General features: G+C 46.6%; 1 protein-coding gene across 1 annotated transcript in view; it reads right to left on the bottom strand.

Moving 5' to 3' along the window:
- Positions 1 to 947: 947 nt before the first annotated feature.
- The window catches only part of Mgst2 (microsomal glutathione S-transferase 2), a 35,702-nt gene continuing 20,040 nt past the window's right edge, over positions 948 to 16,609 (bottom strand). The window contains exons 3-5 of the mRNA XM_004655935.2: positions 11,017 to 11,087; positions 5,366 to 5,447; positions 948 to 1,080 (exon numbers count right to left, since the gene is read on the bottom strand). Coding sequence (XP_004655992.1) covers positions 948 to 1,080; positions 5,366 to 5,447; positions 11,017 to 11,087 — 286 coding nt within the window. The remainder of the gene's footprint in view (positions 1,081 to 5,365; positions 5,448 to 11,016; positions 11,088 to 16,609) is intronic.

Here is a 16,609-nt window from a genome sequence, read left to right as displayed (position 1 = left end):
CAAATAAATATATAAATTATTATTTTTAAAAATATCTTCTGGAAGATGCCCACAGCAGACTCAAGCAATCAATTTTTTTTTTCTGGAGAAGCTGGCAGGGGTCTCTTTTCCTAACATGCTATGGATGGCTTGAATCCTTGTTCCTAAGATCCTTAAAGGCTGTGAGGCAGAATCAGTCCCATTTCACAGAGAAAGAACACGAAGAAATAGCATACGTATTGTGCCAGACGCCTACATCAGGAAGAGGCCAGCCACCTAGCCTCAACTGGCATCCTGCAACATGCACAAAATCCCACGGGACACAGATGTGCAGGGGAACCGAGTTCAGATTGGCCAGCTGTCAGCAGACCCCTCCTTCCTTCCTCTGCCCTGGGGGACCCATACTCACTGAACCCTGGTTCCCAGGGGTAGGAGGGGTGTCTCTGAACATGATACAACTTATTTTCACTTTCCCTTTGTTCTTTATAAAGTGCATTTTTCCCAGGCAGATTTGTGTTGTGCGATTAGTTGGTGGCTGTCTTTTCTGGCTTCTCTGGTGTGTTTATCTGACATCTCCCACTCGCAGCCATCTGGAGCACAGTACAGGGGCTCAGCTGCCTCGGCAGCTCTGTCTGCTACATCTCGTCCAGGCAGAAGCTGTCTCGGAGGCAGCCTGGGCTGCAGACGTACGTGGGTCGGGCCGCTCTGTCCCCACCAGTATCATTCTGCAAGGCACATTTCTAACACCAGAGCTCAGTGCTCATACATGGATGATGGCATGGGTCCCATCCAGCCAAGGCAGCTCTTAAAACAAACAGGAAATCGTTCTGTATAGGGAGTGTTTTGCCACAAAGCCATTGCAAGAAAAACAAAGGAAAGCCCTTTTTATTCTTTTAGGTTTTATTTAGTAAATGACACCATATTACCTTCACAGTGGAGATAGCTTCTCCAAGCATGAAAGGGAAAAGTTAGAAGGCCCCTCTCAGCTTCTTGGCAACATGGAAATCCAGGTATTCATCCAGAAGGCTGCTTGTAAGCCCCATGGCACTCAGGACACCCAACAAGAACAAAATCCCCAGGCTCAACCGGAACCCAATGACCCTGTGGGACAGACACAAGACAGAAGTGACAAACTGGGCTATGAAGAGGAACTTGCGAGGCCTAAAAAAGGCCACTCGTTGATGGCATGTCTCAGAACTTCCATGTTTTTGCCACATGACATTTTTGGTTTATCACATATATTAAAGGGGATGCCAAGGCACAGAGGTCAATTGCGCCCTTTGAACACTCAAAAAGCTCAAAGGATGATCAAGGTTGGCTAGAATATTTTAATAAACCTTTCAAGTGAGCCTGAGGAAATTTCTCAGTGGATAAAGCACTTGAAACACAAGATGAGTCCCTGAGTTCAGATCCCCAGAGCCCATGTAAGCCGGATGCTACAGTGTGAGCGGCTGTAATCCTAGCAAGCCTACCAGGGAGAAGGGAAGCCAAGAAGGGAGGGGGGCTAGAAGCTCAGGGCCGGACTAACCTGGCAAGCACAGCTCAGAGCCCTAAGACACTCTAGCTCAAAATAAGGTGGAAGTCAATCAGCAACAGCTGGCAACCACGCATGCCATGGTACACCTGTGCATGCACTCCATAAACCACTCACAAGAAAGGAGGGATGGAGGGAGGAATGAAGGAAAGAAGGAATGAAGGAAGGAAGGAAAGAAGGAAGGAAGGAAGGAAAAAAGGTAGAATGAAAGAAGGAAGGAAGAAAGGGAGAGAGGGAGGGGGAAAAGGAGGGAAGGGAGGAAGAAAGAATGCAGCAGGGCATAGTGGCACACACCTTTAGTCCCAGCACTCAGATGGCAGAGGAAGGAGGAACGCCGTGAGTTCAAGACCACCCTGAGACAATATAGTGATTTCCAGGTCAGCATGGGCTGGACTGAACATGAGACCCTACCATGAAGAAAGAAAGAGAAAGAGAAAGAGAAGGAGGGAGGGAAGAAAGACGACAGGAAAAGAAGAAAGAAGAGAGAAAACAAAGAGAGGGAGGGAGGGCAGGAGAAAGGAAGTAAGGTAAGAAAGAGCAGATGCAGAATGCTTGCATGGGATGAACAAGTCCAGAGCCAAGAAACAGGGTCACACCTGCATTTCTCCTCCTCCTCACACACTGCACACTGTCACACCTGCATTTCTCCTCCTCCTCACACACTGCACACTGTCATACCTGCATTTCTCTTCCTCCTCACACACTGCACACTGTCATACCTGCATTTCTCCTCCTCCTCAAACACTGCACACTGTCATACCTGCATTTCTCCTCCTCACACACTGCACACTGTCATACCTGCATTTCTCCTAATCCTCACACACTGCACACTGTCACACCTGCATTTCTCCTCCTACTCACACACTGCACACTGTCACACCTGCATTTAAACTCCTCACACACTGCACAGTGTCATACCTGCATTTCTCCTCCTCCTCACACACTGCACACTGTCATACCTGCATTTCTCCTCCTCCTCACACACTGCACACTGTCATACCTGCATTTCTCCTCCTCCTCACACACTGCACACTGTCATACCTGCATTTCTCCTCCTCCTCACACACTGCGCACTGTCATACCTGCATTTCTCCTCCTCACACACTGCACACTGTCACACCTGCATTTCTCTTCCTCCTCACACACTGCACACTGTCATACCTGCATTTCTCCTCCTCCTCACACACTGCACAGTGTCATACCTGCATTTCTCCTCCTCCTCACACACTGCACACTGTCATATCTGCATTTCTCCTCCTCCTCACACACTGCACACTGTCATACCTGCATTTCTCCTCCTCCTCACACACTGCACAGTGTCATACCTGCATTTCTCCTCCTCCTCACACACTGCACACTGTCACACCTGCATTTCTCCTCCTCACACACTGCACTGCGTCATATCTGCATTTCTCCTCCTCCTCACACACTGCACACTGTCATACCTGCATTTCTCCTCCTCCTCACACACTGCACACTGTCATACCTGCATTTCTCCTCCTCCTCACACACTGCATAGTGTCATACCTGCATTTCTCCTCCTCCTCACACACTGCACACTGTCATACCTGCATTTCTCCTCCTCCTCACACACTGCACACTGTCATACCTGCATTTCTCCTCCTCACACACTGCACAGTGTCATACCTGCATTTCTCCTCTTTCTCACACACTGCACACTGTCATACCTGCATTTCTCCTCCTCACACACTGCACCCTGTCACACCTGCATTTCTCCTCCTCCTCATACACTGCACAGTGTCATACCTGCATTTCTCCTCCTCCTCACACACTACACAGTGTCATACCTGCATTTCTCCCCCTCACACACTGCACACTGTCATTCCTGCATTTCTCCTCCTCACACACTGCACACTGTCACCCCTGCATTTCTCCTCCTCCTCACACACTGCACAGTGTCACACCTGCATTTCTCCTCCTCCTCACACACTGCACACTGTCATACCTGCATTTCTCCTCCTCCTCACACACTGCAAGTCATACCTGCATTTCTCCTCCTCCTCACACGCTGCACACTGTCACCCCTGCATTTCTCCTCCTCCTCACACACTGCACACTGTCATACCTGCATTTCTCTTCCTCCTCACACACTGCACACTGTCATACCTGCATTTCTCCTCCTCCTCACACACTGCACACTGTCATACCTGCATTTCTCCTCCTCCTCACACACTGCACACTGTCATACCTGCATTTCTCCTCCTCACACACTGCACACTGTCATACCTGCATTTCTCCTCCTCACACACTGCACACTGTCACACCTGCATTTCTCCTCCTCCTCACACACTGCACAGTGTCATACCTGCATTTCTCCTCCTCCTCACACACTGCACACTGTCATACCTGCATTTCTCCTCCTCCTCACACACTGCACACTGTCATACCTGCATTTCTCCTCCTCACACACTGCACACTGTCACACCTGCATTTCTCCTCCTCCTCACACACTGCACAGTGTCATACCTGCATTTCTCCTCCTCCTCACACACTGCACACTGTCATACCTGCATTTCTCCTCCTCACACACTGCACACTGTCAATCCTGCATTTCTCCTTCTCCTCACACACTGCACACTGTCATACCTGCATTTCACCTCCTCCTCACACACTGCACACTGTCATACCTGTATTTCTCCTCCTCACACACTGAACAGTGTCATACCTGCATTTCTCCTCTTTCTCACACACTGCACACTGTCATACCTGCATTTCTCCTCCTCACACACTGCACCCTGTCACACCTGCATTTCTCCTCCTCCTCATACACTGCACAGTGTCATACCTGCATTTCTCCTCCTCCTCACACACTGCACACTGTCATACCTGCATTTCTCCTCCTCACACACTGCACACTGTCATACCTGCATTTCTCCTCCTCACACACTGCACACTGTCACACCTGCATTTCTCCTCCTCCTCACACACTGCACAGTGTCACACCTGCATTTCTCCTCCTCCTCACACACTGCACACTGTCATCCCTGCATTTCTCCTCCTCCTCACACACTGCACAGTCATACCTGCATTTCTCCTCCTCCTCACACACTGCACACTGTCATACCTGCATTTCTCCTCCTCCTCACACACTGCACAGTGTCATACCTGCATTTCTCCTCCTCCACACACACTGCACACTGTCACACCTGCACTTCTCCTCCTCACACACTGCACACTCTCACACCTGCATTACTCCTGCTCACACACTGCACACTGTCGTACCTGCATTTCTCCCCCTCACACACTGCACACTGTCATACCTGCATTTCTCCTCCTCACACACTGCACACTGTCACACCTGCATTTCTCCTCCTCCTCATACACTGCACAGTGTCATACCTGCATTTCTCCTCCTCCTCACACACTGCACACTGTCATACCTGCATTTCTCCTCCTCACACACTGCACACTGTCATACCTGCATTTCTCCTCCTCCTTACACACTGCACACTGTTATACCTGCAATTATCCACCTCCTCACGCACTGCACACTGTCATACCTGCATTTCTCCTCCTCCTCTGATACTGCACATTTTCTAACCTGCATTTCTGCATCTCCTCTGACACTGCACAGTTTCATACCTGCCTTTCCCTACCTTCTCAGACACTGCACACTTTCATACCTGTGATTCTCTTCCTACCCCGACACTGCAGTTTCATACCTGCACTTCTCCACCTCCTGTCTAATGTGGCATGATAAAACTTGGGTCTGGGCCACAGGGATCACTTTGGTCACCCTGTGTTCTTAATTCTCCTCAGAAGCAGGACACTGATGCTCACTCCACCCTGCCTCATCTCACAGCCTCCCTCCCACTATCGGTTTTTCCTCACCTCTTGTCAGCGGCTTCAGCGTAGCCCCAGAAATACTTGTGACGCGCAAACATGTACATAAAACCCAGGCATGCAGCATAAACTATGAAAGGAAAAATAAAGAGAATTTACAAAATGGAAAGAGATTCTCAGAATATGGCATGGAGACTGTGAAAGCATTTACAAAATATTTATTTGACAAAATACTTGTACCCCCCAAAAAAACAACAAAAAATATTTATACCTAGAATATACTAGACAACCCTTACAATGATAAAAGAAACACCGCCTTCTTAGATGAGTAAAATAATTGAATATACAAGTCATAAGATGATAAAGAAATGTGCCAATAATCATATCAAAAGTGTTTCAACATGATTCAAGGGCAGCCAACTGCCACCTATAGCTACAGTGAACCTTTGCATGCCAACCAGAATGGCTACAATTTCAAAGGAACATCGAGAGCTGGAGAGATGGCTCAGGTGTAAACTACTCACCCCTCAAGCATAAGGACCTGAGTTTGGCTCCCCAGGACCCCTTTAAATCCTGGCATAGCCGTGTGCAGCTATAATCCCAGCACTCAGGAGGTAGCAACAGGCAGATCCCTGGGCAATCTGGCTAGCAAGACTGGCTGAACCAGTGAGCTCTGGATTCAGTGGGAGACCCTGCTTCAATAAAGAAAGTGAGGTCAATTGAATAAGGCACTTGACTTTTTTTTAAGTTTTTTGTTTGTTTGTTTGTTTGTTTTTTGGTTTTTGAGGTAGGGTTTTACTCTAGTCCAGGCCAACCTGGAATTCACTCTGTATTCTCAGGGTGGCCTCAAACTCATGCGATCCTCCTACTTCTGCCTCCCAAGTGCTGGGATTAAAGGCATGCACCATCACACCCAGTTTCTTAAAGCTTTTTTAAACATTTTTAAAAATCTTTATTTATTTATTGAGAAAGAGAGAAAGAGAGAGAAAATGGGCACACCAGGGCCTCTAGCCACTTCAAATGAAGCCACTGCAAATGAACTTCAGATGCATGCATCACCAAGTGTATCTGGCTTATGTGGGTTCTGGAGAATCAAACCTGGGTCCTTAGGTTTCACAGGCAAGCATCTTAACCAGTGAGCCATCTCCCCAGCCCAATACTTGACATTTGACATCAACCTCCACACACATGTGCACACATGTGCGTATGCACCTGCACAGGCACACACCCACATACATATAAACATGGATACATACATTCACACACTTGTAAACACATGCAAAAATAAATAAAAAGACCATCAATAGAAAATAGTAAGGATGTGGAGCAGCTAGGGTCCTGATATATGAGTGGATGGGTGCAAACCGGTCCAGCCACTTTGAGAAAAGTTCTGATGGTTTCTTTTTTATTTCTTGTTTTATTCATGTATTTGAGAGAGAGAAAGAGGCAGAGAGAGAGAGAATGGGCACACAAGGGCCTCCAGCCACTGCAAACGAACTCCAGATGCATGTGCCACCTTGTGCATCTGGCTTACATGGGCCCTGGGGAATTGAACCTGGATCATTTGGCAGACAAGTGCTTTAACTACTAAGCCATCCCTCCAGCCTTGATGATTTTTTTTTAATTTAACTAATTATTTAGTTATTTTCAAGCAGATAGAGAGAGAGAGAGAATGGGCACACCAGGGCCTCTAGCCACTTCAAACAAACACCAGAAACATGCACTGCTTTGTGCACCTGTATCTATGTGGATACTGGGGAATCCAATGAGGTTCATTAGGTTTTGCAGGTAAACACCTCAACCAGTGAGCCATCTCTCCAGCCCTGATGATTTCTTATAAAAATAAGCATACCATTTGATCAATGCTTATATATGAACATTTCCAAACATTAAGCTTTATCCTAATAATCATGAGTTACTTATTCATGACAACCCAAAACTGGAATACTCCCAAAGTCTCTCAGAAGGAGAAGGCGCTGTGGTCGTTCAGTATAATGTTCCTCAGCAATGAAAAGAGACTCATTCTCATAATGCAGAAAATCTCAGTGGCATCTGCTGTGTGGCCAAAGCACTGTGCATGGGCAAGTTCTGCCCAGTTCCAGTCACATGAAGATCAAGAATGGGGAAGACCGCCTGATGGAAGGAGCAGAGCAGTGCGCAGCGCACAGGCGTGAGAATGGGTGACTTGGGGGGACAGCAGAAGTGTCTCGGGGGTCATAGCCCCATCTTGATATAGGGCTGAAGCACACAGGTGTGAGTACCTTTGCCAGAACTCACTTCACCACAAGTTTTAACTGCAAAAACATCTTAAGGGTCTGGAGAGATGGCTTAGTGGTTAAGGTGTTTTCTGGCAAAGCCAAAGGACCCAGGTTCAATTCCCCAGGGCCCATGTTAGCCAGATGCACAAAGCGGTGCATGCCCTTCCTTTCTCCCTCTCTCTCTCTCTCTCTCTCTCTCTCTCTCTCTCTCTCTCTCTCTCTCTCTTTCATAAAGAAATAAAAATAATGTTAAAAAAATTTTTTAACTCATCAGTCTACTTGGTCATCAAGATGTTTTTGGATGTCCCCAGTATGCCAAGTATTATTTTAGGATTGGCTTAGCAGCTTTCTGACATTATAGCTACTATATTCTAGGACTGAGTCTGTAGCTCCATGTAGAGCACTTACTTATTCAGCAAGTGCAACATCCCGGGTTTGGTCCCCAGCACCACAAGAAGACAAAAAAAGAAAAAGAATTACTTGTCTGATACATAGACAATAGTTTATAGGGTAGATTTTTTAAATTATTTATTTATTTATTTGAGAGAGAGAGAGGAAGAGGCACATAGAATGGGCACGCATGGCCTCTAGCCACTGCAAACGAACTCCAGATGCATGTACCATCTTGTGCATCTGGCTTACATGGTTCCTGAGCAATCAAACTTGGGGCCTTTGGCTTTGCAGGCAAGCACCTTAACCGCTAAGCCATCTCTCTAGTCTTAGATTTTTTTTTTATTCTATCTGTAAGGACATCAAAAAGGAAAGAAAGAAGGAAAGAAAATAGGGAGGGAAGGAGGAAAAGGGAAGGAGGGAAGAAGGGAGGAAGGGAGAGAGAAGAAAACTCCAGACTTCAAAGTGCTATGAAGAAAATACAGAGGGGTCTGGGGAGATGGCCAGCGGGAAATGCACTTCCTGTACAAGTGTGATGACCTGCATTCAGACCCCCGGAACCCACACGCAACTAGACACGATAGCACAAGTGTCTGTAATCCCAGCGTCCCTATAACGGAGATGGGAGGCAGAGACAGGAGACTCCCCAGAAGCTTGTAGAATGACCAGCATAGCATCCACAACAGAGAACTACGAAGCCTGCCTCGAACGAGGTTCGCAGTGAGAACTGACACCGAGGCTGTCTTCTGACTTCCATGTGCCCACCATGGCATCAGTCAGTGTGCGTATGTGCAATCGCACACACATGCACACACAATAAAAATGTGAACAGGGCTGGAGAGATGGCTCGATGGTTAAGGTGCTTGCCTGCAAAGCCTAATAGCTGGGGTTCAATTCCCCAGTACCCATGTAGCCAGGTGCACAAGAGGGCACATGCATCTGGAGTTTGTTGCAGTGGCTGGAGGACCTGGCACATCCATTCTCTCTCTCTCTCTCTCTCTCAGTCTCTCTCTCTCCCTCTCCCTCTCCCTCTCCCTCTCCCTCTCCCTCTCCTTCTCCCTCTCCCTCTCCCTCTCTCTCTCTCTCTCTCTCTCTCTCTCCCTCATCTGTCTGTCTCTCTTCTATCTCTCTCTGTAAATAAATACATTTTTAAAAACTGTTGAAAAGTGAGGAGTGATGTGGGATGGGGCGGACATGGAGGAGGGTGTCTTTTGAGAAAGGACTCTAGGAAGAACCCCCAGGAGGAAACGGTGGTGGAGGAGGGCTGAAGGATGAGCATGTGGGCACCCAGAGTAGTGGCAAAGCCCCTGGCATCTGAGGAAATTGAAGATTCCAGGCATGCTCTCAGACTTGACAATTACTATCCCTGTCTACCAAATTACTCCCATAAAGCCAATAAGGACATCCGGGAGCAGCTAGCAGATAACTTGGAAGAGAAAAGAAATGAACAGAGAATTACAACAGTACACCCAAGAATTCTTTCTCTGCCAGGCAGTCGTCAGCCTCATTCGGCCCCTCACGGGGAGCTCTGAGGGGTCAAAAGGCAGAGACCGGATCCCTTTTTGAAAAGGCACTTTTCTTATTAGCCGTTAATACGCTCTTAGATGAAAATGAACAGCCACTTTCATTCGCACCATTAAGGGATAGAAGTATGAGTTGGATAAAGTTAAAAAGTCATTCTCTAAAAAGGTCATTTTACATGAAATTCCTCAGTTGACGGTAAAAATTACAAGAGATTGATGAGTATTCATTTAGATTTGGGTTTATTTAAATCTCAGCAATCAAATCCAGATCCAAATGAGGCCATGAAAGTTGCCAGACACCAGAGGGGATAAAATTTCTCTAGCTAAGGTATCTACGCACTTGCAACTCCCTGATTCACAGGTACATAGGATTTAAAGCAAGCTCTCAGCTCATCACGGAAACTCCAGTCAGGTAGAAAGGGGCTGTTTGTAGAATTGTCGCATACCATCTGTAGCACTGTGTCCTAAGGGATCCTCAGTGCATGTGTTGGGACAAATACCCATAAGACCCTGCAAGATCAATAGACCCTGTTCCAGACTCGTGGAGGAAAGTTTCTCTGCAAAGGTGAATTTCAAGCTGAGCAGCTTGTTTCTCTGAACTCAGTTTCCTCATCTATAAAGCAGGCATTCATGACTGGCTTTACTTCCTAAATTATATGGTTTAAGTCTTACAGGTTTGCTGTCAAACTTGAAAATTATGTGATACAAAGTAAGTGTGATAAACATTATATGACTGTTATGAAGGGGAATTGTTAATTCTGTGTTCTGTTCCTTTAGTTAAGTTAGAATTAGGGCTGGAGAGATGGCTTAGTGATTAAGCACTTGCCTGTGAAGCCTAAGGACCCCAGTTCGAGGCTCTAATCCCCAGGGCCCACGTTAGCCGCACAAGGGGGTGCACGTGTCTAGAGTTCGTTTGCAGTGGCTGGAGACCCTGATGCACCCATTCTCTCTCTCTCCCTCTCCCTCTCTCTCCCTCCTTCTCTCTCTCTGTGACTCTCAAATAAATAAATAAAAATAACAAAAAATTTCAAAAATTAGAATTAAATTATTAGATTTGAAAATAAGGCTTATGTACTTTCTACCTTAAAAGCCCAGCATATAGCTTGTGTCAAATTGTATGTGTGTGCATGTGCACACACCTACATGTTTATGTGCATGCTGCATGCATGTGTGCTGCTGATCTCACACATGCTAGGCAAGCACTCTACCACTGAGCTATATCCAGTCTTTGGCTTTGTGAAACCAGGTCTCACTGAGTAGGTCACGCTAACCTTGAACTCAGGGCTCCTCCTGTCTCTGAATCCAGAGTGCTGGGATTTAGAGTATTTTCCCCCTGCAGCCAGCTCTCAGTATTTTTCTTAGTTGCATTAAATCATAATGAAGCCAAAGTTAGCCAATCTGAAACACAGGCATTGCTTCTGTTGTTTAGTCTCTAGAATCAGTAGCCAGATGTTTGCCTATCTATCCCCTAGTCATTTTTAAGATCCATAGTCATCATTAGAATAAAATAACTTTATTATGTGATTACCTTGATTGAAATACCATCCAGCTATCCACAAGTTTACAATGAATATGGGATAAAATTCCAAAGAATTTTGTCTGCAGGAGAAAAATAAAGATGTGGGTTAACTTCTGAGAAGCCATGCACATTAATTTTCATCTATACATAAACGTCTAATGTATTCCAACAATAATAACACAGGAACTTACACAAAGAACTTAAATGAGCCTTTCATTTAAAAAGTGTCTTTCAGGGACCAGAGAAATGACTTAGCAGTTAAGGGTTTGCCTGCAAAGCCACAGGACCTAGGTTCAATTCCCCCGGACCCACATAAGCCAGATGCACAAGGTGGCACATGTGTCTGCAGTTCATTTGCAGTGGCTGGAGGCCCTGGTATGTCCTCTCTCTCTCTCTTTCTCTCTCTCTCCTCTCTGCCTCTCTTGCACGCACTCAAATAAATAAATAAAAAGAGGTTTTTTTTAGGGTTGGAGAGATGGCTTAGCAGTTAAGGTTGCTTCCCTGTGAAGCCTAAGAAACCAGGTTTGAGTCCCCAGTACCCATGTGAGCCAGATGTTACAAGGTGTCGCATGCATCTGGAGTTCATTTGCAGTGGCTAGAGGCCCTGATGCACCTATTCTCTCTCTCTCTCTCTCTATCTTATCTACCTGCCTGTCTCTCTCTCATAAATAAATAAATAAGGGCTGGAGAGAAGGCTTAGTGGTTAAGCACTTGCCTGTGAAGCCTAAGGACCCTGGTTTGAGGCTCGATTCCCCAGGACCCACGTTAGCCAGATGCACAAGGGGGCGCACGCGTCTGGAGTTCGTTTGCAGAGGCTGGAAGCCCTGGCACACCCATTCTCTCTCCCTCCCTCCCTCCCTCCCTCCCTCCCTCCCTCTCTCTCTCTCTCTCTCTCTCTCTCTCTCTCTCTGTTGCTTTCAAATAAATAAATAAAAATAAGCAAAAAAAAATTAAAAATAAATAACATTTTACAAAAAATAAAAAGATTCCTTCAAGGTGAGACTCAAACCTGGCTTGTACCTCAGAGCAGAGCCAAGAATCATTCTCTTACAATAAGTTGTCACTAGTAGCAATGAGTCATAGCTCTCTCCTAAAAGACAGGCCTTCTGAGCCCAAGATCATTCTGTGTCTGACTCAAGGAACCCATTACTTAATTCATATTAAACAGACTTCCTCCCAAAGGTTCCCTTACATCCGTTGCTTTCCACTTGAGTGGCTCAGGACATTCAAAGATGGTTTTCAATCATTCCCCTAAAACTTTCTGAAGTAAATGAATGAACATGTGTAATTCCCATTTTATAGAAGGAAACTAAGGCCCAAGTGCCAGGTTAATTGATGTGCTACAGAAAACCAAAAGTCAGGGCTAGGGAGACAGCTCAGTGGCTAAAGGCACTTGCTTGCTGAAAACCAAAAGCAGACAGTGTCCATCCCCAATTCCAAAGTCTCACTCGGCAAATTGCTTCTATTTATAGGAAAGTCAGATGGAAATTTTGATACCATTTTAAGCAAAAGGGAATAGTTCTCTGAGAACTAAAGATTAGTTCAGGTACCCCCAGCAAAGAGGGAAAAGATGAACTACATTCATTTTCCTTCCTGAGCTGTGCCCCCAAGGGATCTTGGTTAGGGTGACCCCGCTCTGCACCTACAGTCACCAGCCAGAAAGAACTGTGTGTGGGGAGTGCTCATTTCTATGCACATTGGCACACATATGCACACAGATTGGCACACACAAGTGCCAAGGCCAGAGGTCATTTTTAGTCTCCACATTGTTTTTCAAGTATTTTATTTATTTATTTGAGAAATAAAGAGGCAGATAAAGAGAGAGAGAGAATGGGATGCTAGACCTCTAGCCACTGAAAATTCCAGACGTATAGGCCACCTTGTGCATCTGGCTTTACATGAGTCCTGGGGACTTGAACCCGAGTCTTTTGGCTTTGTTGACAATCTCTCCAACCCATCTCCACATCATCATCATCATCATGATTAGAGACAGGTTCTTTCACTGAACATAGAGCTCATCTAGTCTGTTAGATTAGACAGCAAGTCCTAGAGATCTTCCTGTCTCCACCTCCCCAACACTGGGATTTCAGGTGAGTACCACCATCACCACACTGGGCTTTTGTTCCCCTGATATTTTGTTTATTTATTTGAGAGGGAGAGAGAGAAAGGGGAAGACAAGGAGAATGGGCATTCAGGGCCTCCAGCCATTGCAAATGAACTCCAGATGCATGTGCCCCCTTGTGCATCTGACTTACGTGGGTACTAAGGAATCAAACCTGGGTTCTTAAGCTGTGCAGTAAGTGCCTTAGCTGCTAAGCCATCTCTCCAGCCCCCACACCAGGCATTTTGATATATCTGCTGGGGATTTAAACTCGGGACTTCATGGTCAGGTGGCAAGTACTTTAACCACTGAGCCACCGCCTCACCTCAGAAAGAACCGTTATGAAGCCATTAATGAGATTTGGGCAGACAGGGGTGAAAGACTGTGGTCTACAGGATGGCAAAGGCACTCAGGGTCTGCCTTTAACAGGCCTGAAATCTTGACTATTCATTCATGAGGCAACTGAGCGACTAACCCAGCTGGAGAAGATCCTGGTCTGTTATCCCAGGTCATGGAGAGTTACTCTTTTTTCTTACTGAGCAACAAGAAGAAAGAAAGAGCACAGCGAGACTGCATAGTCATTTCCTTATTCTTCCTAATCCCAGAGGAAGTAATAGCTCCATGAGGGGGCTGGAGAGATGGCTTAGCATTTACGGTGCTTGTCGGCAAAGCCAAAGGACCCAGATTTGTTTCCCCAGTACCCACATAAAGCCAGATGCACGACGTAGCACGAGAATCTGGAGTTCATGTGCAGTGGCTGGAGGCATGCCCATATTCTCCCTCTCTCTCTCTCTCTCTCTCTCTCTCTCTCTCTCTCTCTCTCTCTCTCTTTCTCTCTCTCTATCTCTCTCTCTCTCTCTCTCTCTCTCTCTCTCTCTTGTCTCTCCCCCCCTCCTTGCAAATAAACACATAAATAAGATAAAATATTTTTAAAAAATTAGCTAAGTCAACTTAACCATTATTAGTTCATTTTCGACCGCATGGGAGAGTGCTCCCTAGTAGTTTATCTCCCCAGCTACCTGAGAGGTTGAAGCAAGAGAAATGCTAAGTTCAAAACCTGCCTTAGTGAGTTCAAATCCAGCCATGAAGTCCATGAGCCCTTTTCTTAAAATACAAACTACCAAAAAAAAGGGGGCTGAGGCTGTAGATATCCCCAGAGTATCTCAAAAGGTAGGGGAGGCAAAGTGTGGACAAGCTGGGTTCTCTGCTGTGGCTGTTACACGGGGGGCTCCAGAACCTGAGGCATGGGTGCCACGGGTACTGAGCCCCTCCCTTAAATTGCTGGCAATAGAGCCTGCGTCTCTGGGAACCACCTCTGGCTGCCAGAGTAACCAGGAAGATGAAGACATTGATGCTAGGGCACTGCATGAGCATTGAGGCCATTGAAATCAGGCAACGATTGATTGTATTTCTGGAAGGGCAGAGCCTGGAGTACTGGGATGGGTTATATCAAACCTCTGCATCTTCCTTTCTCCCCCAAATGGGTCACCCCTTTGTCCCTCATAAACAGTAATTACTGTTTGATTTGCCCTGATTTCATTTTTTAAAATTTTATTTCAGAGAGAGAGAGTTAGAGAGAGAATCAGCATGCCAGGGCCTCAGTCACTGCAATCCAACTCCAGAAGACACCTGGTGCCAACTAGTGGTCATGAGCGGCCTTGTGCTTGCCTCACATTTGTGTATCTGGCTTACATGGGATCTGGACAGTCAAACATGACTCCTTAGGCTTTGCAGGCAAGCACTGTAACTGCTAAGCCATCTCTCCAGCCCTCATTTTTTTGTTGTTGTTGTGGTGAGAGAGAAAGAAAGAAAGGCAGAGAGAGAGAGGATGGGCGTGCCAGGGCCATCAGCCACTGCAAAGGAACTCCCGATGCATGTGCCCGTCTCCCTGTGTGCATATGCAACATTGTGCACTTGAATAACTGTGTGTCTGGTTTATGTGGGACCTGGAGAGTCAAACATGAGTCCTTAGGCTTCACAGACAAGCACCTTAACCACTAAGCCATCTCTCCAGCCCTCGCCTTGATTTCTTGATCCTCTTTGACTGACCTGCCTCGAGCTTTGGTCCTTCTGAAATGCCATATATGCTTTTCTCATTGATATGACAAAACACCTGACTGAAAAAACAACCTAAGCAGGACAAAGTGGTGCATGCCTTTAATCCCAGCATAGAAATGGGAGGCAGATGTGAAAGGACTGTTACAAGTTACAGGCCAGCTTGGAACTACAGAGTGAGATCCAGACCGGCCTGGGCTAGAGTGAGACCCCACCTCAAAAAAAAAAAAAAAACCAACATCAACAAATCTACTTAAGGAAAGAAAGAAGGACCCACAGCTCAGGGGCCAAGTTCATCATGACAGAAGAAGCTGGAGGTAAGAGCCTACGTAACTGGCCATGAGGCATCCACAGACAGAAGGAAGAGAAGCGCTGCTGTTATCTTCACGTTGTTGGACAACACCTGACCAGAAGCAGCTGATGGGAGGAAAGGTTTATTTCAGGCTTACAAAGTCCAGGGGAGGTTCCATCATGGTGAAAGAAGCGGGCTCAGCCCAGCATGCATCACAGCAGAGAGAGAGAGAGAGATTGAGGCCAGCACCAGCAAACACCAACAGCTGGAGCTCAAAGTGCTTTGAACACACCTTGGGGCTGGACTGAAGATCCATCCCCAGTGACACACCCTCCAGCAGCCTGCTGGAGACTCAAGTTGCAAGCTTAACCTTAATTGTAAAAGATACCTGAGGGGCTGGAGAGATGGCTCAGTGGTTAAGGTGTTTTCCTGCAAAGCCAAAGGATCCAGGTTCAATTCCCCCAAGACCCATGTAAGCCAGCTGCACAAGGAGTCACATGTGTCTGGAGTTTGTTTGCAGTGGCTGGAGACCTTGGCGTACCCGTTCTCTCTCTTCCTCTCTCTCTCTCTCAAATAAATAAATAAGATGCCTGAGTCTATTGGGGCATGCACTCACACCCCCACAGGAGGGGAGCACTGCTGCTCATCTGGTTTCTTTCTTTCTCCCCTTTTAATTCAGTCCCAGAGCCCCAGACCCTGGGATGGTGCCACCCACATTCAAGGCTGTGTCATCCCTCCTCTCAGTCAAGCCTCTCTGAGAACACACTGGAGGCAAACCCAGGAGTGTGTCTCCTAGGAGATTCCAACTGCAGTCAAGATGAGTATGAAGAGAGACCATCACATGCAACCATGCCCACTTCCTGCCTTCATCTTCCAGACACTGGAAATGATTCTCTAACTGCCAGCTGGGGCCTCTGCTGTAGCTGCTCCTACCCAGTGCAGCATCAGGTACTGCGCCTCCTTCAAACACCGAGGGTCCGCTCCTCTCCCCGCTCTGCTGTGTGATCAAGCCCTTCTTCCACCTGCATTTTTCTCTCTCTCTTTTTGGAGGAAGCTCAACAGACTGGCCTTTTTTATGTGAAGAGCAAAAGTGAGGATAAGAAGATTAGCACGAGAGAGAGAGAGAGAGAGAGAGAGAATTGGTGATCCAGGGC

Source organism: Jaculus jaculus, chromosome 12 (genome assembly GCF_020740685.1).
Source record: "Jaculus jaculus isolate mJacJac1 chromosome 12, mJacJac1.mat.Y.cur, whole genome shotgun sequence".
Classification (NCBI taxonomy): Eukaryota; Metazoa; Chordata; class Mammalia; order Rodentia; family Dipodidae; genus Jaculus; species Jaculus jaculus.
This window is presented reverse-complemented; position numbering and strand designations above follow the sequence as displayed.